The following is a 24,822-nucleotide window of genomic DNA, read 5'->3' on the forward strand; positions in this document are numbered from 1 at the left end:
AATTCAGGTGTATGTCAGGAAACGAAGCCAGGTCCACAGGATTATGAGTCCAGCACTCTAGCCACTTGACTGACATGGTGACTTGATTTTAATATTTTATACTAGTAACACAAACTTATTCTGGATCAATAAATAAAGGAATTGTTTTCTTTGTAGTCAAGATATCTGTTATTTCAATTTCTCCAATATCTTGATGACCTGTAGGAGACATGGAAAATAACCACAAGCCGTGTTCAGCATTTGCCACCAACATTTTATCACCAATTAAAAATACATAAAACAACAACTTTCATCTCATAATACATTGTAACACAGTGCAAGATAAACTGTTACAGCTAATGGTTGGCTCGTAGCAAGCTGCAGTCGGCCACATCTTCAGGTACAATTGAAATACAACCAAGTGTCAACAGGGCTATGGAATGGCACATTGCTCCCACTAGGCAAAGACTGCAGCATGGACAAGCACCAGTAATACTGACACGACACAGAGAAAGCATTACAAAATTACTGTGCTATATATGTACACAACAACAATATATTCCTCTCATATTTACATGCTCTGTGCAGGCACCTTCACGTAGTGTAACACAGCATCAGTCAGACACCTGCGTGTGTGTTACGTATACAACCGTCACCCTGACTAGGCAATGATGGGGGACCGCAGAGGATCCTAGTCCAGAGATAAAGAAGAGGAGAGTGGATGGGTACTTTGGTAGCAAGGAAAGCTCAGTGGTGGCAAACTGCAACAAGAATACAACACAAACCGTTGCCACCGTTGACTTTGGCTCCTCCATGAAAGACGAGTGTGAGTGGCCTTCTAATACTAGAGTGATAGGCCTCTTCCATGCAGTCTTCCGTTCACGCAATTGGTGGATCATCATCATCTTCCTGTCCAATCCGCACCTCATCGTATCGCCGCTGCTGAAGCCTCTGAAGCCACCGATAGCGCCATGCTGAATATATCAAACCAGCCACTGCCACTATCAGTACCAGTGGTACCAACACACTTGCTGCAACTGTCGAGTCTGCGCAGAGATCAGGCATAATGTTCTTCATTAATAATGAAACTATTTTGCAGGACTTCAGGGAGTCTGGTGTGCTCCGGAGTGAAGAGTGGTTAGGAAATGAAGCATGCTCAAGCTTGGATATCATTTGTGGGTGTGATACATTTGGTTTTTCCCATGGCTCTGTAAATTCACAAAATTACTGCCACTGGTTCACAGAAAAAACAAACACTCACGAGCTTCCCTACATGACAAGATAGCAGAGAAAGAATTGTTGGACTAGACTATTCTTTTAAGAAACAATTAATGCCGATAGGTACGTGAATCTGATTTGATACCCCTTTTAATAAGAGTTGACTGAGATGGAACGAAATGTCGCCCTGGGTGGCACAGTTGATATAGTGCTGGCCTTCTATGCCCGAGGTTGCGGGTTCGATCCCAGCCCAGGTAGAAGGCATTTAGGTGTGCTTATAACTCGGTAGTTGCGAGCATCGTTAAATAAAACATAATTTGTAATTTTTATGGAACGAAATTACACATTCTTTCAACACGATTTCACCACCACTCACATAGTAGTAGTAGTAGTATATATTTATTTAACTTGGTATAGATAAGGCCATCAGGCCTTCTCTTCCCCTCTACCAGAGGTTACAATATTAAGAATACAATTGCAATTAATATTAAATTTGCAATTACAATAAAAATCAAAGTACTAAAAGATTATCCGATTAATAAAGGCTAGACAATTTATTATGGGAGTTAAGAACGAAGAAAGATTTTTCTTTACTTAAGTACAAATTAAACCTAGGACAATAAAATTATATAGTGATGAAATTACCGGATATTGAAATATTTTGTGATAGAATAAGATAACTATTTACAAGAAGTAATGTCCAAACGAGTCTCAATTACTGACCAAGTGCCTAGTAAGTTTGCATTTGAATTCAATTTTATTTAGACAGTCCCTGATGCTAGCAGGTAGCAAATTCCAGAGTCTTGGCAGGACTACTGTGAAAGAGTGTAAGTTTCCCTACAATAAATTAATCAAGTGTTCACTACTGTTTCTCTGTGACCCTTTCAATCTACTAACCTTGTGATTTTTATCTTTCACGTTCATTAAAACAGATAGATAGGTATCTAATGGTAAAGTTATTTTCTCTTTTGCTTCCAGTACAATTTAGATGTAAGACTTATATTTTGTTCAAGTGCTTCACATTGTGTAAAATGATTCATATCGTTTCTTCTTCTTGGGAACACAATACATAATTTGGAGCAGACAGGATGCCAAATGTTTACCCAATCATAACCAGTAAGGAGTCTAAACATGGCCACAGCAGATTTATGTGGTAGGTCAGGAATTAAATATCTTTCTAGTAAATTTTTCCAAAGAGAATTTTCTGTACTATTTAATATGTGAACATTATAATTATTTTCAATAACTTCTTTTATTGAATGATATGAAAAATCATAGTTTCTTGTTCAATTTTAGTGCCTTTCTTTGCTAGAATGTCGTCGCTCTCATTTCTGCTTACACCACAATGTGCGGGAATCCATTGAAGAACTATGATTTTATTTAAATTTTGAGTTGTTTCCCTTTTGAACTGGTCCGTCGATATTAAATTTGTGCAGTCCTAGAAGCAAAAAAAGATTCTGACTGTAGAAGTTTCTTATAGAGCACGATTCATACTACAATGTTTTCAACCTAGTGTTATGTAAATATTACAGGAAGATATTTCACAAGTGATACAAAAATAACGAAATTGATCTAAAAATAAGATCAGATTAATGCTAGTCATTATGTAAACAAATTCAATACAATATGACAACCCCAATTATAACAATTCATCACAAGCATTCCAATAGCTCTGCACTAGCGTGCTTGCTCGCAGACTACAAAGTTCAGGATTCAGATACTGTTGAGGAAAGAGTTTGTTTTTATAATTATGTAGGTTAATTTCGTTTACCATCATATTTTACTGCACGATTTATAAATATTCATTTACTATTAAGAATAGATCAATTTCAATTGCATCCTTCCAAATGTCTTTCGAAGTTAAGGCAACAATATTGAAGTAAAATGAATTTCAGTAACTGCCAAAGTGTACCACTGTTTTGAAGTACTGAGCGTGTGCAGGGCATTGAATCTGGAACTTAGGAAATTCAGGAGGGCCATTTTCTTTTCTGGAACTGTACATTAATACTGCCTTTACCTGCAAATACAGTATCCATTTTAACATAGCCTACGATACTACAGAGGGCTTTGCCCCTTTATCCCATTATATTTTCGCCATAATCCGTATATATTATGCCTAAACCGTCAAAATGGACATAATGCATAACAAACATAGATACGAGTATCGTGTTAACAGTAATGCCTTCGAGAAGTAATAATAGTCCAAAAGTGACATAATGTAGCTAGCCTATGTGAAAAAAAAATGCTTCAATGGAATTACTATACGCCCGCTCTAGTTTGTATACTTAAGCCGTCAGTTTCCTAAGTACTCTCTCAATTCATCTCACTGGCATACTCTGCCCCGTATTTATGACATCTGAAGCTTAATAATACGAATGGATTATGTGCCAGACAGTCTTCTTTCTCTAGCCCACAAAACCTTCATATTGGGAACCCAACACAGAGGTCCTTACTATACATGTTTTATAATAATAATCTGTGGCGCTACAGTCCGTGAAGGCCCTAGCCCGACCAGCCGGCTGCTGGCCTCACGCCCACATGCCGACGCAAAGTGAACGATCATCCAACCAGAATGAAGGCATCATGTGGTTAGCACGATGATCCTCCCAACCGTTATAGCTGGCTTTTGCAACCGGATTTCACTACCTATCATAGCACCCCAAGTGAATCACGATGCTGGGTGGGCACCAGTCCCATACACTGACCGAAATTTCATGAAGAAATTTCTTCCCCATGAGGACTCGAACCAGCGCGCATTCCGTAATGCGCATCCTAGGCAGGATACCTTAGACCACGACGCCACGGCATGGGACACATGTGTTTTATACTCTCCCACAATTTTGAATTTGTTCCTTTGTAATATCAAAATCATTATACTGACCTTTTACAAGAAAATAGCACGAAGAGCTACTAACATTCAGTGCTAGACTTTACATGACCCAATCTCACATTTACAGAAACTTCAACTCTGCTTACTAACCTATGTAGATCAGAAGATGAAATTCACAACACATGCTCAAGAGCTGCCCTGTGGAGCTACTACGCGAAAGAGAATGCATAAAAAATTTTAATAAAAACTTTGACAAATAACATCTTCAAAATAAAGGCATATTATACACATACCGTAAGCACAAAAGTTGGATGGTCGTCAGAAAGAGGTCAAGGCTTACTTAGTAATGTCTTTGGAAGATCTTTCAATAATCTCCTTACTAAGTTGTCACAATTTTACAAAGTCAGACTTAACTCTATACAGGTACAGAAATTTTACTTTACTCAAAGGCAATTTTTCCGCACCAGTACCATAATCACAGTGTACATAAATTTCAGTCTCTCTAGTACCGTACTTGTAGCCTTTCGAAATACTCTTCAATTTAGAAAATCAGTAAGTACATTCTAATACCATGATAGAAGAATTTATCATTAACACATTCGTCATAATCTAGTATAAAACCATAGGCTAAATAAAAACGAAGTCAAAACGTTTCAGATTTAAAAAACTGTAGGCCTATTGTCATTGTAATCTCAGTTTCCACGACTTCTCAATGCAATAGAATATGTCAGTAACTTAGGTCTATTACATCATATAGGCCTACGTATTACAAATGCTATGTTGTTGCCGTTGTTGTTAACTAATGCTGAATTCTTGGCAATAAAATCATTAACTCTCTTGCCCTCCAATACAGGAGAGCGATGTTGGAAAAAGTATAACCGTTTCAATGTGGGCACCATATTTTTGTGTTATGGCAATTTAAATCACATACACGCAACCCGCAAACTTTTTGAAGTACCACACCTATCATTGGTTAGCGGGTCTATATGACCTAACCATGAGGACTGAGACAATTCCACTGGTTATATCCCCTCTTTACCACTTAAGAGATATCATGCATACCATGGCAGGCATACTGAAATGGCATTTCCTCCATTTCTGATAGAACAGTTATATCGCTATGACTCGGTCCCCAGAGCCTCGTACAGGTTGCACCACGTGAAGGTGAGGATGGAATCTGAGTAGGAGAGGTTATGGAATGTACTTCACTTAGATATTATCTAGTTAAATATTGAAAGTGGAGCCTTTCATACTGTATGTCGAATAGAAATAACTGTAGCCTACAATTCAGAGTCTATAACACATCATTTACAAGTAGGGCTACTACATGTAAATAAATACTAAGCTGTATTTTAACTGTGGAATGTGTGAAGATAGTAAATATTATTGAATGTAGGCCTATTATTTTAAACAAATAAAGACAAAATGTGGGAGACTTAAATTTGGACTGAGAAACTGGAAGGAAAATAGAGGCAGTGTCCCGAAAGACACTACATTGCTGGTATCTGTAACGACAGATTCAATTGAAATTTTGTCTCATCTGAAGGAACATTTTCTGTGAAGGTTATCAGCTAATTATGTCTGCACATATACCCAATTAGGAATAATTTTCTCCTGTAATTTCTCTAGGTGTAATTTCAACATTAACTTGCCCTTATTCACGTGCTTAAAACTTAGTATAATTCTGTATCATTACCTGACATTTGGGCTGAATGATCTGGCGCAGAAGTAGTAGATTTATTATCTCTCCGAGGACTTTGGGTGGAAGTACTATCTAACATACACAAATCACTGACGCTTTGCCTAGAGTACCCTGACTTGCATTTGCAAACACCAGTAGAATTTCCTGGAAATATCTGATGACAGGATTCATTAGGGTCCGTGCATACTGTGGCAATAACATTCATTTGACACGGTGTACTATCTGAAAAAAAAGAATCAAAATAATTGCATTATGTTAATTTAATGTTTCTCACGCTATAATACATTATTATAATTTCAAAACATAACATTACCTGCTGCAGATATACTTTCCAAGGCAAACAAGCAGACGAACCAAATGACAAAGCGGTAATGACAGTTCATTTTAATGTTGTATTATCTCTGAAATACAATTTACGTATTTACGAATAATTGTCCATAGAAACACACTTAGTATCGTATTTTACGTATTTAATACTTCCTGTTATGTATCCGCACTATTAACGAAATGGGAGAGACTCCTTGCGAAGATAAAATAACAAGAACAGACTTCCTCAATACTACGTCGCCATAATAATAATAATTACTCCATGGCCGGCTTGATGCACGTAATTGAATTTGAAAGAAACAGTGTCGCCAACTTCTATTATATAGCACACAATGCTGTAATTCAACAAAGTCAAATAATTACACTTAAATTGCATTCGTCTATTTGTTAATCTTGCTCTCTCTATAATATTACTGCAGTAATGTATTACAAAATAAATATTCAGACGTTCCAAATGCCCACTAATGGATGAATGGAAAAAGTATAATCACTATTTATTCATATCACAATATGATAATATGACTTTACCCAAGACAAAGAAAACTTGTTTAAAAGTGATAAGAGTGATCAAAAGTTCACTTTTGTTCTAGAAATAGAAATGTTTTCCAATGTATTGTGAACACTGAACAACACAAAACTGAAATCTCATATTTTGTTACTGCGTCACGAACAATTCAGTAAATTCTTGTAGATACAAATAACTGAATGGCCTAGTGAATACAAAGGTGTTACGATTATAACAGGTCCGAAATAAGGGGATTACAAGACGAATGAATGTCCACGAAAACAAAAATATTGAATGAATAATGGATAGAGAACAAACAGGCTGCGACTGGATACCCTGGATTCTATCTGAAAGGAATTTGAAGATGCTTTGGATAGGAATCTTTGAAAAATGGAGACGCCAAGACTATGAATAATCCTATAAAACGCACTATAAATAAATACTTTTTTTAATAACTTACTTTATAAATAGTTGTCTGTAATTCAGGATCCCTGTGGTCATCTATATTCTTCAGCTGATGTCATTGTGAATCGTGGCGGCTCGTGAACTTGTGGATTGGGGTAGCTGCAGTAGATTTTGGTACATACAAATTTCACTTCTTGATATCATTACTAATAAGTATAGGACAAAAATAAATCCACTACATATCGAAAAATCAAAACTTCCTGACTTAATTGGGAGATGTGTGTGGCATCATTTGCCATAATCGCTATAAAAAAAAAAAAAACAAAAAAAAAAAACAAAAAACTAATACCATCGATTTCAGTCTGAATTTCAAGTCGGCAGACACTCAACATGCAATCTACCAGTTCATCCTGAATTGTTTTAGAATTACCTTTAAACAGTGGCATGTTCCAAATGATTTGTGAGAGACTCGTTTAGATTACTCACGAAATACACCAGAGTTCTTCGAATCGTTTTTTCATCATGTCCCCTAAGGGGAAGTTCATATTGGCCACAAAATTTGATACAATCAATATTTTTTTAAAATAATTTCACGATTTTTTCTCATTTCTTGATTATGTTGGAGAATGTTTGTTCTGTTCATTCCACTTAGTTGCGCAGCAATATTAGTTTTTCCTAACATAGCCAATGAAACAACATTTTTCAGGTGAGACTGCGAAGTTTCGTGCTTTTTAATTTTTAGGGGCAAATGTCCTAAATCTATCACACCACTCCTAGTCTATGTAGTATCATCACCGAAGAGGAGGCAATGAAAACAAAACACAGAATTTTTTTTTGTTCACATCCGCGTAACCACAAATGCTTAGCGTAAATTTCACTGTTATCCTACTTCCTTACATATATGCACTATTTCGGCTTGATGAAGCTTGGGTAAGATTTAAGTCGGGTAACGGACGACCCTGTAATTTCACTTCATTACATCAATCTTCTCCGCGAGGGAAAGTTGAGAAAAATAAAATTAATACTGTATTCTGTAATTCACACACTCTCACGCTTGCACATTTGCACTGGTTAAGTTACGGTACTAAGACGTCACACCAAAGCAACACTCAGATATACTGATGGTCAACAATGTTCTACAGTAAAACTGGAAAAGAAGTCTCTTTCGTATTTTACGTGATATATCAAAAGGATTCTACTCGTGCAATCATTTTGAGTTAAGGCAAATCCTAAGGTTCTACTGGAGACTGGGTATATACGTAACAATAAGGCAAAAAAGAATATTAATTTCGTTATATTAACTCTATAAGATTCTACAACAATAAGTATGTGAAGAGAAAATAAAAATGTTGTCATTAAGTTTCAAGGGAATAGAGAATCCATTTGACGCAGCATTACAATAGCGGTGTGGGAGGAGAGGAAAGATCCCTTGTGGCCTGGGTCTGCAAGCCACTGCAGCGAGATATGGGTTTTAAACAGCGGCAGTTTCCCTCTGCTTCCCTTCACCTCTCTACCCCCTGACCATGCAAGACACACTCTCTATGAGCTGCCCACCCTGCAGATCCCAGGACGACTTTGAATGCAGTGTCAATTCCAATACAGTCGACGCGCAAAAATATTATGCATAACGTAATAGTACATATTCCCGGCCAGATGAAATATAAAGCAATTTACCAATAAAAGCTGTAACAATGCTTCTACAAATTAAAACAAATATTATTATTATTATTATTATTATTATTATTATTATTATTATTATTATTATTATTATTATTTTCCTGTCAAAGCAGGGAGTGCTGCAGCTCCGCAGCTCTTATGGACGAGCCGCCCCTGTTGTGAATTAAGATTTCTGATGAGGGGGGGGGGTAGAATCCTAGATAGAGAATACCATACATAAAATTATTATTATCCTCATTCGATAAGGGCTCAAGGTTTGGTCGTACTGAATTGCTTGTCTTGCATCTTGATCATAATAATAATTAGGCCTATATCCGTGAACAGGCTTAAGATAAGATAGTAATTCCTAAGTTAATGATTGTTGTCAGCTTGCCGGTGATGATAATACAGAAATATTATTTTCTTTTCTTACTTTGTATTGGTACTTCATAAAGTACAGTACATATACTCGTATTAAAACAATTATATTTTGTGAGGGGCGATAGAAGTTATCCCTGGCAGGGATGTTAATATGAATTTATGAGAGGGGGATAGCTTTCCAAGAGAGGAGGAAATCCCCCCATCCCTTCCGTTAATCCGCACCCTGAGCATGGGATACCCTGAACTTCACCCCAACATATTTTTAACCATTCCCTTACAGAAGGCACCAAGCAAAATTTGTTATTCACGTAAACATTTGGAGGTAGTCAATGAGTCCATATCAGCACCCTATGTGCGCGTGGGTTCATCCTTTATAGTTTATATCCATCCAATACAAGTTTAATCCCTGAAATAATTAATTATACAGCATAGCTCCAAGTAAGCATGATAAAAATTCAGTATCATAACATTTCCCACTTAAACAACATCGAAAGTGAAGCGTAAATATTTCAGGGTGCGAATTAACGGGGGGGGGATGGGGGATTCCCCCCTGTTGGAAAGTTATCCCCCTCTCATAAATTCATATTAACATCCCTGCCAGGGTTAACTTCTATCCCCCTCACAAAATATAATTGTTATAATAGGAGTATACTTTATAAAGTACAGTACAAAGTAAGCAAATAAAATAATACTGATGTACAGTATTATCATCACCGGCAAGCTGACAACAATCGATAACTTAGGAATTACACATCTTATCTTAAGCCTGCTCGTGGATATAATTATTATTATAATCAAGATGCAAGACAAGCAACTCAGCGAGACCAGGCGTTGGGCCATATCGAATGAGGATGATAATGATAATAATAATACTAATAATAATAATAATAATAATAATAATAATAATAATAATAAGTGTGGTATTCTCTATCTAGGATTCTATCCCCCCCTCATCAGAAATCTTAATTCGCATCCTGCCAATGCTGTTAAGTAAGAAGGACTTGGGTCTTCGGGTCCTTGGATTCATAGATAGTACTCATCTAAGGATGGGATGAGCCAGGGTGGGTCACTTTTCAGCATCGGATTCACAATACTACCCGGATCACCTGTCGGACTTGGACTTGTCGCATATAAGGCGCACAATGGGTCAGCTTAAGTGCAAGGATCGGCCACGGGTCCGGCCTTGGGAAACCAAGTCAAACCTCTGCGAGAAGCAGGGTTCTTTTACGTCTCGTAAAACGCGAATCTTCTGGCTTTACTTTTCTCTCGGCGGGAGCCACGCTCAGGATTTTAACTTCCTCTAAAAATCCATCACCCTCGGCCGGTTTTGAACCTGCGAACGTCGGATCCAATGCCTAGTATGGTAACCACTAAACCACCGTAAATCTGGGACTGTATTAAAAATAAATTTCTTAATTTGGAACGCATACTCTTCACTGTGACTTGTGTTGTGTTTGTTCTGTGAAGCCGCTGTCTTCGTACCAAGATGAATTTACCACCAGATGTCCGTTACTTGTAGACCTACAAAAATCTTACGTGGGTGGAAGGAAACATTTAAAGGACTTACAGTGAATTTTAACCTAACTGAAGTACTGTGATTGCTATTGTACATAGAGTCTAGAAGAATAGGAAGAAGAAGAGAATAATGTTTTATTTTCGCTGGTAGAGTTAAGGTCATAAGGCCTTCGCTTCCATTCAACCAGCCTTAATCAATATAATAGTGACACACATATTTAAATTATGAATATTTACAATACACTAAAGATTCTCCACCAGTATTCTTCAGCTACGTTTTAACTAGTGCAGGTTTATTTAATTTGCGATAAAGCCTATACGAAAAAGTAATAACTTAATTTATAAGGTAATGTAATACAATTCAATCTATATGCAATATGTAAAGAATTATAATTAAGTTGAGATAACTAATTTCTTAAATGATGAGAATTAATTTAATAGTACGAGTAGTTTACTAGAACTACATTATAGGGAGCAAAATATAAATCTAAAATATATTGATAGAATGAGAATAATATTAATGTAATGAGATTTTGCCATTAGAAGTTTTGTATTCTATTTAGAGAAATTAATGGTGATAATAAGAGTGGACAGATGTTAGTTTCATTATAAGTAACAAATATTAATCAGTAATTAACTCTTAAATTCAAGAAGTATCCTATAGAATACAACAGATTAACATTATGCTAAAATTTTAATAGAGCAATAGAAAAAATTGATAGGAAAATTAAATAACCAAAATTGCACAATACTATAATATTGTACAACATATAAAATATAGGCATTGGGATAGTTGTTTTCTTTACAGTCCGACACGGTTTAATAAACTAGTGTGAGAATTGAAGTTTCGCCAATTTAAGGGTTAACTTAATCTGATAAGTAAGAATTTATGTAATTTTGACCTAAATGAAATTATTGTCCAAAACCCCTTACATCACTCGGAAGCGAGTTATAATTTCTAGCATCTGAAACTAGAGAAAATAATTGGTCATTTAGATCCCAGCGTGTACAGGAGAACAAACTTTGGGATAACGTACAGAAATTAATAGATGTGAATCGCACACGTACGAGTATAATGCAAGGCAACTGGTGCTCCACTTGGAAGACTGGTACACCCCCGGTCACAGCAGAGCAGTATCTCTGGTATATACTGTTAGAAATATGCTAATTAACCTGAAGAGTGACGTCACCAAGTCACGAACCTACTTAAATGCCGGACCGTATCGATTGCACGCAGGACTGTGCCTCAAGGACTTGTGTTCGCATCCAGGTAAGAAGAAAGCAGGGCTGCACAATTTCATGTGTACCGTCTGTGTTTTGAATGATTTCGTTGACTTGCAGATGACATGTTGCAGTATGTTGTTCTTATGTCTACTGATAACGGCGGCTGTCAATAGTTACCCCACTCCACCCTGCGTGCCACAAGACGGTGCCTGTGCTGTAGATGTACCATGTGCCATCAAGGAGCCCGAAGACTGTACCACCGGGCTGTTCAGACCTAATGTAGACACCTGTGGCTGTTGCCCGGCCTGCGTGCAGCAATTGGGTGAGCTGGAAAATGCGTTCAGTTCCCTAGGCATAGACTTATGAGAAATATTAGCAAGTGTGGTAATCATTACGAGTTACAACAATTGACTTACGTATTCATCATTTTGTCCACCCCATATCTGGCCGTGAAACAAGTGGGCCCAAGCTCAAATCCTGGTTGCGAAAAGTTACCTGGTTTGGTTTTTTCCAAGGTTTTTCCTCAGCCAATTGAAACAGAATAAATTGCTGGATAACTTTCGGCGTAGGACATCGGACTCATTTCGCCATTATTACTACACTTCCAGTCTTTCATCAACATCATCATCATCATCATCATCATCATCTCCATTTCCTTATTTTGGGCTTGCGATCAATGTACAGTCGGCTGCGGGACGCCACTGAACTTGAACCACATGCAGTGGCGTAGGCGGGGAGGCCACCAGTTGAAATACTCCACCATTGGCGTTGCGAGTGCGACACTGAAATAAACATATCACAGTCTACTATATACAGTCACGAAGCTTGAGTTTTGAGGGTGCTAGAAACAATAGACTGTGACGGTACTATTTTGCATTGCCTGTAATGAGGCGATATTAGCGATCCTAGTGGTGAGCAACTATCTAATGTTTGCATATTTACTACGTATTGAGCTTCGCGACTGTATATACTAGACTGTGATAATATTTTGCTGTTTCTACCAACAATGACCAATATTTTTAGAATAACAAATTCTTTATATTTCTGCTGCCAAGTTGTTTTATATTGACCATGATTTTCAAAGAAATTATGACGCTACCATTCTCAACACAATAACTAGATTTATTTAGGGTCGGCGTGTATTCATTCACTCTGCAACGACGGAGAATGGAATTTGCTTTCATAACAACTTTTGAGGAATCTAAATTGATTTTAAATGGCATAGCAGTAAGCAATAATAATTATTACTGTCTTTTAAACATGTTGAAAGTTACAAGCAAAATTGCCAAGTGATGTTCTCAAAACTTGTTCCTTCCCATTTTAAATTCCTGGCTACGCCATTGATTCCGTGGTAAGTGGTTATTAGTTACTGGTTGTAGTAGGCCTACTACTCGTATGAACCGCGGGCTCTCCTCTGGCCTCATGGTATACCTCGTGGTACCGGGCCTGAGGCACCGCGGTGATGCCTAAGCGGAGAAGTAAATGTACTCGTATTTTGCAGGCTGGAGGGAAGTTCGGGGGGCGACCCGTAGGGGAATCTATAGTGCTAAGGGTCTTAGGGCATGTAAATAATTCCATCCCCGGTAGCTCAATGGACCCATCCAAGGGGGTACGTATGAGGGCAGTTTCAGCCCGTACTCCTTTCATAAGGGGGAATATAGTATTACATCTTCATCTTACGATGTTTGGTGACGTATATACGTCCGTTGATGTGACATATTAATGAATTTAAATACAATTATAGTCACAATCATGCCATGGTATGAAAGAAAAATTTCACAACCTCGAGCGGGAGACGAACTCGATAGCTCAGTGGTAGAGCGCGTACAGGAAGTCGCAGGTTCGATTCCCGCTCGAGGTTGTGAAATTTTTCTTTCATACCATGGCATGATTGTGACTATAATAGTATTTAAATTCAGTATTACATCTATTTAATATGAAGTTAAATAGTAACAGAACGTAACGCTCCTCCGGTAACCAAGTGTTAGAGAGCGTGCTGTCATTACGCGAAAGATCCTTGTCGTTGCTGGGCTTGTGGTGTACAAGATTCATTCATTCATTCATTCATTCATTCATTCATTCATTCATTCATTCATTCATTCATTCATTCATTCAGTCACTCCACGTTGGAGCATAGGGCCGCTGTGAAAATTCGCCATCACTCCAGGTCTTATCCTGCTATCAATTTCGTCATAAACAGTATCCTCCATGAAGATTTAAGTCGTTCTCTTCTACGGGATCCCTGAGGATTCCAATCCAAAGCTTGTTTTTCTATCGCAGAATAAGATTTTCTTAATATGTAGCCTATCCATTTCCATTTGGTGGGCAAGTTGTACATATGGCTGGCCATCTTCAACTGGTAAACTCGTTTACCACACTATGTCATGTTATTTTATGCACTGAAATTACATGAGATTAGAAGAAATGTAAGGTGAAATGGGAAATGTTCATGAAGTGAGATACAGTAAGTATAATTAAAAAAGACAGGATCATCTCAGAAAAAATAACAGGTAATCTCAAGGTGAATTCTCGGTCTCTCGTCAAAATAGTATCTCGCTGTTACCAAATACATTGACGCTAGATAAGTTCATGTCTTGATGTAGCTTTGCTAAATGGACGATTAAAAAGAATAAAATCGATAATGTTCACAAGTTGCTAAAATATGTCATAGTAATAAATTAATTCTTGTTCTTTTGTTTTTCTCTCCCTTTCGTCTTTTTCTCTTCCTCACCATAGTCATAATTTTAGGGCTTTTCCTGATTCTAAGTTATTGTACTAATCTCCGAGATATCCTTTGATTATTTACACTACGGGAGCTATTCATTTATTCAGGAATTCCATTGTATTAGATCCCTTGAATTATATAACGGTTAGAGTTACTGCTATAGTCTAAGAAATAAAGATCCGGAACATTTTATATACGCTTGCAATTCATGTAAACCAAATCGGGACATTTCGATAGACTGAAGAAGGACATTTATGACAAATGATAATCACATGCTTTTACATATTTTTTCCAAATTATTCGACAAATTTTGTTCATATTCGGCATCTATGTGTCACTTTATCCGAGAATGGTGCAAATGAAATGTAATAATTTTCTATAAAAAATTGATACGTATTTATTTCAAATATAAACACACAATGGTCATGTGAAAGACCACACCCTTGCCTTATTGCTCTATAAATCTTCCGCCATTGTGAGATTTCTGAAGTAGGTTACAGTCACAGTCCATTTCACTTACTTTTCTCACCCTTATCCTTGCACACGACTCATACAAGGTTCTGTTTGTCCTGTTACTCGTACTACCTCAATTTGCCTACAATTAATTCACACGAGCTATCTGGCGAGGATCGCGAGCTCTTTGCCACGGTTGCCGAGCATTTTCTCTTTTCTTTAATTCAACTGCAGTGGTTTAGGAAGAGGATTCACCTTGTGAAGAACAACTTTCGTCATTTCAGTTTGTTGCATTTCCTACATTTCATTCCTGACATTTTAAAGAAAGATCAACAGAGAAAATAAATACAGTATATTCATGTGCTGTTTAAATGAAGTTACTCTCCATTGGAACCAGTGGCGGTTCCTCGGGGGAGGGAAGGGAGGAACGTCCTCCTCACATTTTTCTTCTTTTGAAAGTAAATACCAAATAAAATATGTGCCTTGAAATTCAAGGAATATTCGATAATTTTTAAGTTCACAGCTATAAGAGTTTTAAATGATGCGCGCTCATGTGCTGCTAGAAAACTGTGAGAAAGATGCGAGATTATTAGTGTGGAGGAAAGTCAATCTATTCCTCCTTTACTGCAGTAAGCACACATAGACAACAGCGACTAGCGACCAGAGAAAGAAGCAGAGTTTTAAAGCGAGTAAATGAACGGAGAGGGAGGAGATCCTTCTCTGAATCAGCGCGTGGGCGGGAAATAGAAACAGACTAGTCGTGCAGCAAGCTCGCTACCGCTGCCATCTAACGATCTTGCATTCAACCAGACTAACACATCTTGGATGAGGCACAATAAAAACAGTTTTAACGCAACGCTATGAAAGACACCATATAAACTTTTTTTTAATTATAAATAAAAAATATTATTCATTGCACTTTATATAAGCTGCTATTCATGATTTGAAACTTTCAAGGATATTTGAAAGTTTGGGTTTATATAAAACAAAGAGGAAGTAGTTCTACGTTAGTATCGCAGATCTTTTTGGCCCCTGAAATTCACTTCCATTCATTGTGTACTAGACAGGGCAACAGCAAAGTTGTCAGTTTTGTAAAAATATATTTGAAATTGAAAGTAGTACTCCAAAGTACAAATTATTTTTAACATAAAAAATTAATTAGCCACCGGCAACTTTGAACAATAATGGTAGTATGACTTAGAAGAACTGATATTCTTCAAAAGCATATGATACTGAACTTTTAAAATGTACATGTGGCAACACAGACCACGTGGGTGGGTGCAGTGTTCTCGCTTTCCTCAGATTACTTCCCACTCCCATTTCCGCGGTTCCGATTACGTGTTAGTAATTAAAATTATAGTCTCTTCCAACACGTGTGATGCTGTAGTGTGCTCGAAAAATGTTGCGAGGTGAATTTCCTTGTAATTGTTAATTTGTGCAATTATTTAACAATGAATGGAAGTGAAAACATTATATATTTTGAAAAATTTAGGAAACTCAGTTTACAAGAACAGATTATTGCTATATAGAAGGTAAGACCAACCCCAACACTACCTGGTCTTACATGTATGCATGTAGGCTAATTTGTAGCATGTTCCATTCAAGAAGGTGTCATTTCATCCTGTTACCTTCTTTCCTCCTCTTAAGAAATACGCAGGAGCCGCCACTGATTGGAACACGAGTGACTTAAATTTAATGAAGAGTGAAGTTCATCCTTGTAGTTTTTTTATGTAGCCTATTCCTATATGCATTCTTAGGACATTAAACATTTGCGTTAATTTTAATTTGTTTGAAAATGAACATCATTGTTTCATTGTGTGGATTAATATCTCTAAGATGTTATTTAGAGGTAAGTAGGATCCGATTGGTATGGCGTACTCATCTTTACGTTTCAAGATATGGTACACATCTTTCATTATATCTCTGCCTCTTGCTGCGTCACAGTTCGCGGCGAAGGGAGAAAGATATATCAAAAGGTTGTGATGCTTTAATGCTCTGAAGCCCACGACCGAAAAAAACACTTGAAATTTAACGGCCACTCACTCGCAGATATAAAGCAACGACAGTAAGCTAAATCTAGATATAGGAAAAGTATGCACATTACCTTATCTGCATGCAATACAAGGACTGAAAGGATATGTCTTTCGACTCAACGAATTCCGAAAGATAATTCAGGGAAAGGCCCCAAAATTTTTCGCATATACCGAGAGTGTAAAAAGTTACACCCGATTTTGAATACAAGAAGTATTATTTATTTATTTGTTCCAACACCATGGTTACCTGAAACAAACGATAACCATAACAGTAATAATACTCACACTCAACAGCTTCACAAATTAAAAATAATAACACTGTAATACTAGTCCTTGACTCTTTGAACACGGATATGCTTGCAAGAATAGAAATCAGTCGTAACTTTGTACGCACCCGGTATCACGATTGGAGGGAGATGTGTTTGAATTCACCTACATGATTAGGGATATATGTAAATACATCATTTTATATTTGCGACTGAAAATTGACAACTACCAGTATATAATTATTATTAAAACGATGTTATATCTGCAGGTCAGGGAGAGCCATGCAAACAGGTTGTGATACCCGCGACGTATGAATGCAGAGACGATCTAGTGTGCAGTGACAGAACTGGAACTTGTGTTCCGCCATCCGGTGAGCAAAAGATGGATTGCTTGTGAAATGAGACATATTTACATAAAGTTAATAATGATATCGAAATAGTTAAACAGAATTATTACAATAATATGAAGAAAGATAAACAAAATGTAACAGAAGTTAGTTTGGCACTTATAAGTGTAAATTTCGAGCGTAAACTTACGTTGGCCTGTTGGTCTAGGGGTATGATTCTCGCTTCGGGTGCGAGAGGTCCCGGGTTCAATTCCCGGACAGGCCCATATTTTTTTTTCTCATTCTGCGTTGGATTATTGGTTGCATGCTAATAAAAATTAGATTTCTTCCTTTACTATTGATTCTTCTGAGCTGTAATGTTACTTTCCATTTTATTCACTTTTCACATTTAAAAACTTAAGTCATCCTTTGTAACAAATAACGCAGAGAGCATCGCCGAAATAGCTCAGTTGGGAGAGCGTTAGACTGAAGATCTAAAGGTCCCTGGTTCGATCCCGGGTTTCGGCAGTTTTTTTCTTTTTTTTTTTTTTTGTTCCAGCCGAGTCGCCGCTAGTGGAAGAAGCGTTATTCTTCACAGCACATCTTGGAACAGAACGCGAAATGTCATAAACGAACATCCCGCTGGAACAAGTCATGAAGTGCAGTGTCAGCAACTCAAGTAGAACCTGTTGTATGTGTTTAATTCTTATAGTACTGTACATTACTAATAATGAATAACTCAATTATTGTCTTGTATATTATTTAACCAACCACTATAACAACTCAATACAAGGCCAAAGAAAATACTGATAAAAGGTATACCTAGATGGCAGGGTACTCAAAAAATATGTTCCAAAGCTCTTTTGTTACAAATCTTAGAGATCCTGTCGCTGAAAGAATGGAAAAATGCGCCTCGCAGTTTTTTTGTTATCTTCAAAGTGAAAAATACTGCCCAGATTGTCAATGCGTCTGTCTATTGAAAGCATGAATTTAAAATTAAATTCGTTTCAGAAAATGTATTATTATTCATTGATTAAAGTTCTCGTTAACACTTTGTTAAAAACATAAAATTTACTCTGTCACACGTTAAAAGTGTTAAAATTGTTAAAAAGGTATTTACCTTCGACAGACGGCCCGTTTCGACGTTATTTGTCTCTGAAGACGACGACAAATAACGTCGAAACGGGCCGTCTGTCGAAGGTAAATACCTTTTTAACAATTTTAACACTTTTGACGTGTGACAGAGTAAATTTTATGTATTATTATTATTATTATTATTATTATTATTATTATTATTATGTTAAAGTTAATATCATCACATTTTCTTTGATAGCAATTGCATTCAGAAGAAAAACTTGAGTTTTCAAATGTGTGCTGAGACTTAACATCCTCAACGTTTCGAATCTGATTATGGAACCTTACAGTTTTTAGTAGATATCAGTTTCAGTCACCTATAAAATATTTATCGAAATTGCATCTTAGCACAGTCATCTACACACAATAATGAATTCTGGGATTAACGTCTATAGTTTGCTAGAGAATATCTGCCAGGGGTGTAGTCGCAAATAAAATACATAGTATCAGAACACTTCGCGAAAAGTTTATCATTATGAATATAATAATAATAATAGTAATAATAATAATAATAATAAAAATAAAATATTGAACTGCAGTAAATTTAAACATAACTCATGATTCATATCTTACACCTTTTGACGCGGAAAATGGTCCCTCTCCTGTAGCGTGTATTTGTCTAGTGTCGTTCGGATTAACGCGCAATTCACACGGGGATATTACACATCGAGGTTCGAGGATGAAGTTAAGTCGTAATAGCGACGTATGTGTATGTCACGAAACGACGTATTCCCTACGAAGTCTTTATGGCTTAGAGATAGAGCCACTAGAGCTCTTTCTTCTCGTTCCAAAGAGCGGGCTGCGAATCTCTCTATGTAAAACGCACGCGTGTAAACAGGGCGTACACTATGATTGCCGAGCTATTCCGAATTGGACTTATTCTTTGAACAACGACCAATTTCCGTGTCAAAGGGTGTACCTATTAAAAATGTTAGTTCGGGATTATATCCATAGTTCTGTTTTCCCATGACTTCTTCACGCTCCCGGATTGAGAACCGCTGGTAAGTAAACGTGGCAACAGACTAAACATAGCGCTTCTGTTCTTGCTTAGTGCATGATGTCACACTTTCACGCCCACTAACTGATAACGAGAGGCGTGACAGAGAGGAAGGTCATTTTACACTTTAAGATTACTCTAAAATACTCTAACATACATTGGAATACAGTCCCGCGCCGTGGCGTCGTAGTCTAAGGCATCCTGCCTAGGACTCGTGTTACGGAATGCGCGCTGGTTCGAGTCCTCATGAGGGAAGAAATTTTTTCATTAAATTTTAGCCAGTGTATGGGACCGGTGACCACCCAGCATCGTGATGCACTTGGCGAGCTACAATAAGTAGCGAAAATACGGTTTCGCAAACCAGCTATAAAGGCTGGAAAAATCATCATGCTAACCACACGATACCTCCAGTGTGGTTGGATGATCGTCCATCTCTGCTTCGACATGTGCACGTGAGGCCAGCAGTCGGCTGATCGATCTTGGCCCTTCATGGGCTGTAGCGCCAAGGATTTACTTTACTTACTTAGGAATATAAGAACACTATATTACAGTATCTAGAGTAAACCATACTTTACAGGGGCAGAGCCTTACCCTTCAAGAGTATCAAGACATAGGACTTAGGCTGGTATTCATAGTCGGTGACTTATTTGTTTAATAAGTATGACTTTGTTAAGTTATACTTATTGGAAAATCTTAACTTATATGATTACCGTATTCATAGTCGGCTAATAAGTCGTACTTTGTTAAGTTTCATTCAATAAGTCTAACTTATGTGTATACAAATAAGTCGAACTTATTGGTATGAGAAATTGCAAGGTCATTGTCACGACAATGTAAATCAGACAGTCGATTTTCTTTTGTCTCTAAATTTGTATGCATAGCTTCTGTAGGATACTGTGACAGCGACGTGAGATTCGAACTCACGACCAGCGTCCCGCAAGAGAGCAGATCGCGCGGAGCACGGAGGAATGGCGCGCGGCGGAGAGGGGAAAGGGCCAACGCGGCGAGAGAGTGGAGCGAGAGTGCGCGTGCAACTGCTGCGTACGCAGTGAATGGGGAACGGACCTTCCCGACTCTTCGAGAAGTCCGTCGAAGTGGAGATATCCAGATAATTCTCTACACACCTGTAGAAATTTCTCGCAACTATGATTTTGCTATAAAAGAAGAAGCGCCAGCGAACTCGGAGAGTTTTCAGTGATTCAGTCAGTGAGAAAGCCAGAGCAAGGAAGCCAGTCTTGTGCACCGCAGTTCGACTCGAGTGTGCGTCCGCAACTGCGTCAGCAGCCGAAGGCCTGAGTTCGAGTGCAGTGGACCGCAGTTGGAGGGACCTGAGTTCGAGTGCAGTGGACCGCAGTTGGAGGGACCCGAGTTCGAGTACAGTGAACTGTCTCTGAAGGTCTGTGGTTCGAGATACTGTGAACTCGAGTGACTGAGATAGAAGAACTGTGAACTGAGAACTGGTAGTTCTGATTTGTAAATAGTGCTTTGTAAATATTAGTTAAGATTAACAGTTCATTGTTGTGCGTAATAGTCCAAGTAAATTGTCATTGTCGTCGGTGGAGTGCTATAACGAATATTGTGTTGAGTGAAAATCCAATTGTTGACGAGAGCGTTTAAGGCGAATTGTAGAAAGGAATTATTGTTGGACGAATAAATTACATTGTTGTTACTAATAAAATTCACAATACAATAAAATGACTGATGTAATGTACAGAAAGAAGAAAAGAAAATTTTTCAGTTATGTATAAAAAGATGATTGTATTGAAGGAGATTATTCTAAAATATTCAAAGATTGTGGAGAATAAGAAGACCGACGCAGTTTTTTGAAGACAAAAGATTGCAGAAGAATTCAATTCGTCGATACATATTGTGGAACATGTAAGTAACCCTAATACAATATGTTCTTTGAAAAGTGTATATTATAACATAAAGAAAGAAATTATGAAGTTCGTTTACGCGAAATTGGAAATTTTATTGTAATTGATTACAGAAAACTGGAAAACAACTACGTATAGGCTATTATGGACGAACATCAAATACCACCAACGGAATGTTTTGACCAAAGAACGTCAAACAGTGATGGCTACACGAGGTGGTCTTAAACTAAAAATGGGAAGGACATTGATCCAATTGTAGCACAAATAACCCTGTACATAATGGTCCAAGTTCCAGGAGCGGTTGATTCCGATATGATTGCGAGTGAAGTAGAAGGTAAGCAGTGTTACATTCAATATTCTTTCTTGAACTTTTAATTTGTTTCTCAGCCTATTAGTTATTATTTGTTAATAAAGAAAATTATCAAATCATATTTACATGAAGCGAGGTAATAGGTAACTAGACCTAACAAGTGATAGAATGAGGAAGAATGAAGCCCACACAACATAATTAGCCAGTTGACATAGCCTACATATTGTTTTCATTGCAGTTGTGTTCGCAGAAGTAGAGGGAGCACCAAATCCTTCCAAGGACGTATCCACCTCTACTGCTGGACCATCCAACTCAGTTGCAGCTGAAACAACAGCGACAGCAACTCCAGCAGCATCAGTGGATTACACAAGAAAGCGCAATAATGTAATTTGAAGGAATATAGTGATTCATTATTTCAGTTAAAGGCAAAATTAGAAGTAGAAGTTGAGGAAATTGTGTTCCGTGAACAACTTATTGATATTGAGCTAGCAAAAAATATAAAGGGTCAACGATTGGACATTTGTTGACATAACTAAGCATAATTATGATAGAGACCACTACATTTCATTATAGACAAAGTGCATGTAAAAGATTTTCGTTATTGGGTCAATATTGTTGTTCAAGTCTTTGAAATAGAAACGGCACGTGCTTTAACTGCCATTTAGCTCTTTGTCACTTCACTGGGAGTGCCTCGTTGTTGCCGAATCTTAGTTAATGGTAGCAACAATTAGAATATTAAATATTTTTTTCTAGGCTTAGATACCACGGAGAAAAACTAAACGTGGCAATGCCGCACATGTTTAACGTGGGGTCTGGTGTTTAGAGTAGTTATTATTACTTTTTACAAGTCAATAATGCAACTGAGATCGGAAGCCCACAAACAAATGCCGCTTGTCCATAATGAAAACAGGACTACTATAGTTATCAAATACTTCAATCGGTTATTGTATAAAACTTCATAGTATTCGTTGTTGACATTACAAATTGTCTCAAATTTAAATGTTTTGGTAAGTCACATAAATGAATAAATATTTTACTTCAGTGAAATACATGAAAACTAATGATGAAATTTATTTACATTTTATCATCATGCCTCCTAAACACTCTGTTAATCAGTTCCCCCTGAAAGCCAAACCGAAGGTTGCTGTGCAGGTGATGCAACAGGCACAGGTTCTTATGGATGAGTTGTTACATCTGGATCATCATCTGGTAAATTGTCATTCCTCTCCGAATTCGAATTGTGAAGCAATGCAAGATAACAATAAATTATATTTGGGACATTCTCGAGTTTGTTTTTTATACCAACCGAGAGATAAGGAAACCTCACCTTCCATACCTCAAGCATTCTCTCCACTACATTAATTCTCGTCCTTTTTTCGGCTCTATTGTACCTATAAAGTTTAAAGTGTCAAGCCTATATTTCCACAACTCCTTACATTTGACAACTTATTTACTTTCATTATGACAGTCAGAAAACTTAATTGGTTACTGTGGTTGCATGTTCGGTGAGGTCCACGCTCTTTGAAGCCCTGAACCAGTGGGAAGGATAGCTGCGAATATATTGAATAAGCAGTTGCGGACAGTTGATAAGGGGTAGTCCTCTAGCTTAGGGGTTGGGCGAAGAGCTTGTTACGAAACCCCAACATAAGCCTCAAAATGGGATTACAGCAAAGGAATAAGATTATGACATTTGGTACTTGGAATGTCACGAGTCTTTATAGATCAGGAGGGGTAATATTAGTAGCAAAAGAACTAGCTAGATATGGAAAGGACTTTGTGGGAGTACAGGGAGTTAGGTTACATGAGAATGGCCTATCACCAATTTGGAACAGGATTCTTTATTCATAAAAAAAAGATGGGCAGGGCATGTAACAAGTATTGGTGAATCCAGAAATGCCTACATAATGTTAGTTGGAAGACCTTTGGGGAGACCGAAACGTAGATATGAGGATAATAGTAAAATGGATTTGAGGGAGTTGGGATATGATGCTAGGGACTGCATTAATTTTGCTAAGGATAGGGACTGATGGCGGGCTTATGTGAGGGCGGAAATGAACTTCGGGTTCTCTCATTTGCAAATATGACAGCAAGAAGGATTTGTTTTCCATTCATTTTATGAATACATAACAATTTAATTTAAATTGACTGGATAAGGGAATTTAATCTTACAAATACTCAAATTGTATGCATATTAAAGAGACCCAACATCACCAATATATTGAATACCGTACCTCATTTATATTATACAATACAGTTGTAGCTATATTTTAAGAACATTAATCTTATTTCAAAGTTTTTCGTGGCATAAAATCTCAAGTGAACAATAAGTAGTAATCTAGAAGAACTGGTAAACCTCTCTGTCTCAGTTTTGTAAGAGTTCTTTTCACTTTCGAAAGTATTGATTCCAAAATCTTTTGCGAAAACGAAACCTCCTTTTCAATTCAAGATCATTATATAATTCAAAGCAACACATGATGTTTCGCAAGTAACGCTTGGGCGCAAATTTCCTGCATTTCAGTAACTTCGTTAGCCAGTTCTTCATAAACGTTATTAATTTTTAGGTTAAAGCTGACATAAGTCAGGGGTTCCCTTGACTTGAAAAAGTTTGACTTATTTCACAACATAAGTTGCACTTGAGTCTCTATGAATTGCAATAAGTTGAACTTCATCAAGTCAGACTTTGTAAAGTAAAGCTTATAAAATAATTACGACTTATAATAAGTATGCCTTATTTGGACTGAAATCTGCAATTGAGACGAGATTTAAGTTCGACTTATATATAAGTATGACTTATCTCGACTATGAATACCGGCCTTAATTCTCACTCCAGTATGACCCGTAAGAGCACTTTGTTTCTGAGCACTTTGAAATGTTTGTTTCCGGACTATAAATACGTACACACTGCAGTAGCGGCCGGTGATCGAAATCCTCGCTGAGGCCAGATGCAACTATTTTAAGT

General features: G+C 37.3%; 2 protein-coding genes and 2 non-coding genes across 5 annotated transcripts; 3 read left to right on the top strand and 1 right to left on the bottom strand.

Annotated features, from left to right (window-relative positions):
* Nucleotides 1-232: 232 nt before the first annotated feature.
* LOC138715030 (uncharacterized) lies at nt 233-6,514 on the bottom strand. The gene is made up of 3 exons (XM_069847443.1): nt 6,043-6,514; nt 5,724-5,951; nt 233-1,025 (listed from the first exon to the last, which is right to left on the bottom strand). Exons 1-3 carry the CDS (start codon nt 6,110-6,112, stop codon nt 859-861), a joined length of 465 nt encoding a protein of 154 aa, XP_069703544.1. The 5' UTR covers nt 6,113-6,514; the 3' UTR covers nt 233-858.
* Nucleotides 6,515-11,599: 5,085 nt separating this feature from the next.
* Nucleotides 11,600-23,132, top strand: LOC138715031 (uncharacterized). 2 transcript variants are annotated; one of them, XR_011336152.1, is made up of 5 exons: nt 11,600-11,788; nt 11,874-12,064; nt 17,489-17,590; nt 18,105-18,236; nt 22,102-23,132. XR_011336152.1 is itself a non-coding variant. In XM_069847444.1 (4 exons), exons 2-4 carry the CDS (start codon nt 11,875-11,877, stop codon nt 18,173-18,175), a joined length of 363 nt encoding a protein of 120 aa, XP_069703545.1. In that variant the 5' UTR covers nt 11,601-11,788; nt 11,874; the 3' UTR covers nt 18,176-18,360. The 2 variants fall into 2 exon arrangements, 1 of the variants encoding a protein (XP_069703545.1); XM_069847444.1 differs by lacking the exon at nt 22,102-23,132 and having other exon boundaries at nt 11,601-11,788; nt 18,105-18,360.
* Nucleotides 17,760-17,831, top strand: TRNAP-CGG (transfer RNA proline (anticodon CGG)). The gene has a single exon. It is a non-coding gene; the product is annotated as a tRNA-Pro (tRNA).
* Nucleotides 18,001-18,073, top strand: TRNAF-GAA (transfer RNA phenylalanine (anticodon GAA)). The gene has a single exon. It is a non-coding gene; the product is annotated as a tRNA-Phe (tRNA).
* Nucleotides 23,133-24,822: the final 1,690 nt, after the last annotated feature.

This window comes from Periplaneta americana, chromosome 15, assembly GCF_040183065.1.
Source record: "Periplaneta americana isolate PAMFEO1 chromosome 15, P.americana_PAMFEO1_priV1, whole genome shotgun sequence".
Lineage (NCBI taxonomy): Eukaryota > Metazoa > Arthropoda > Insecta > Blattodea > Blattidae > Periplaneta > Periplaneta americana.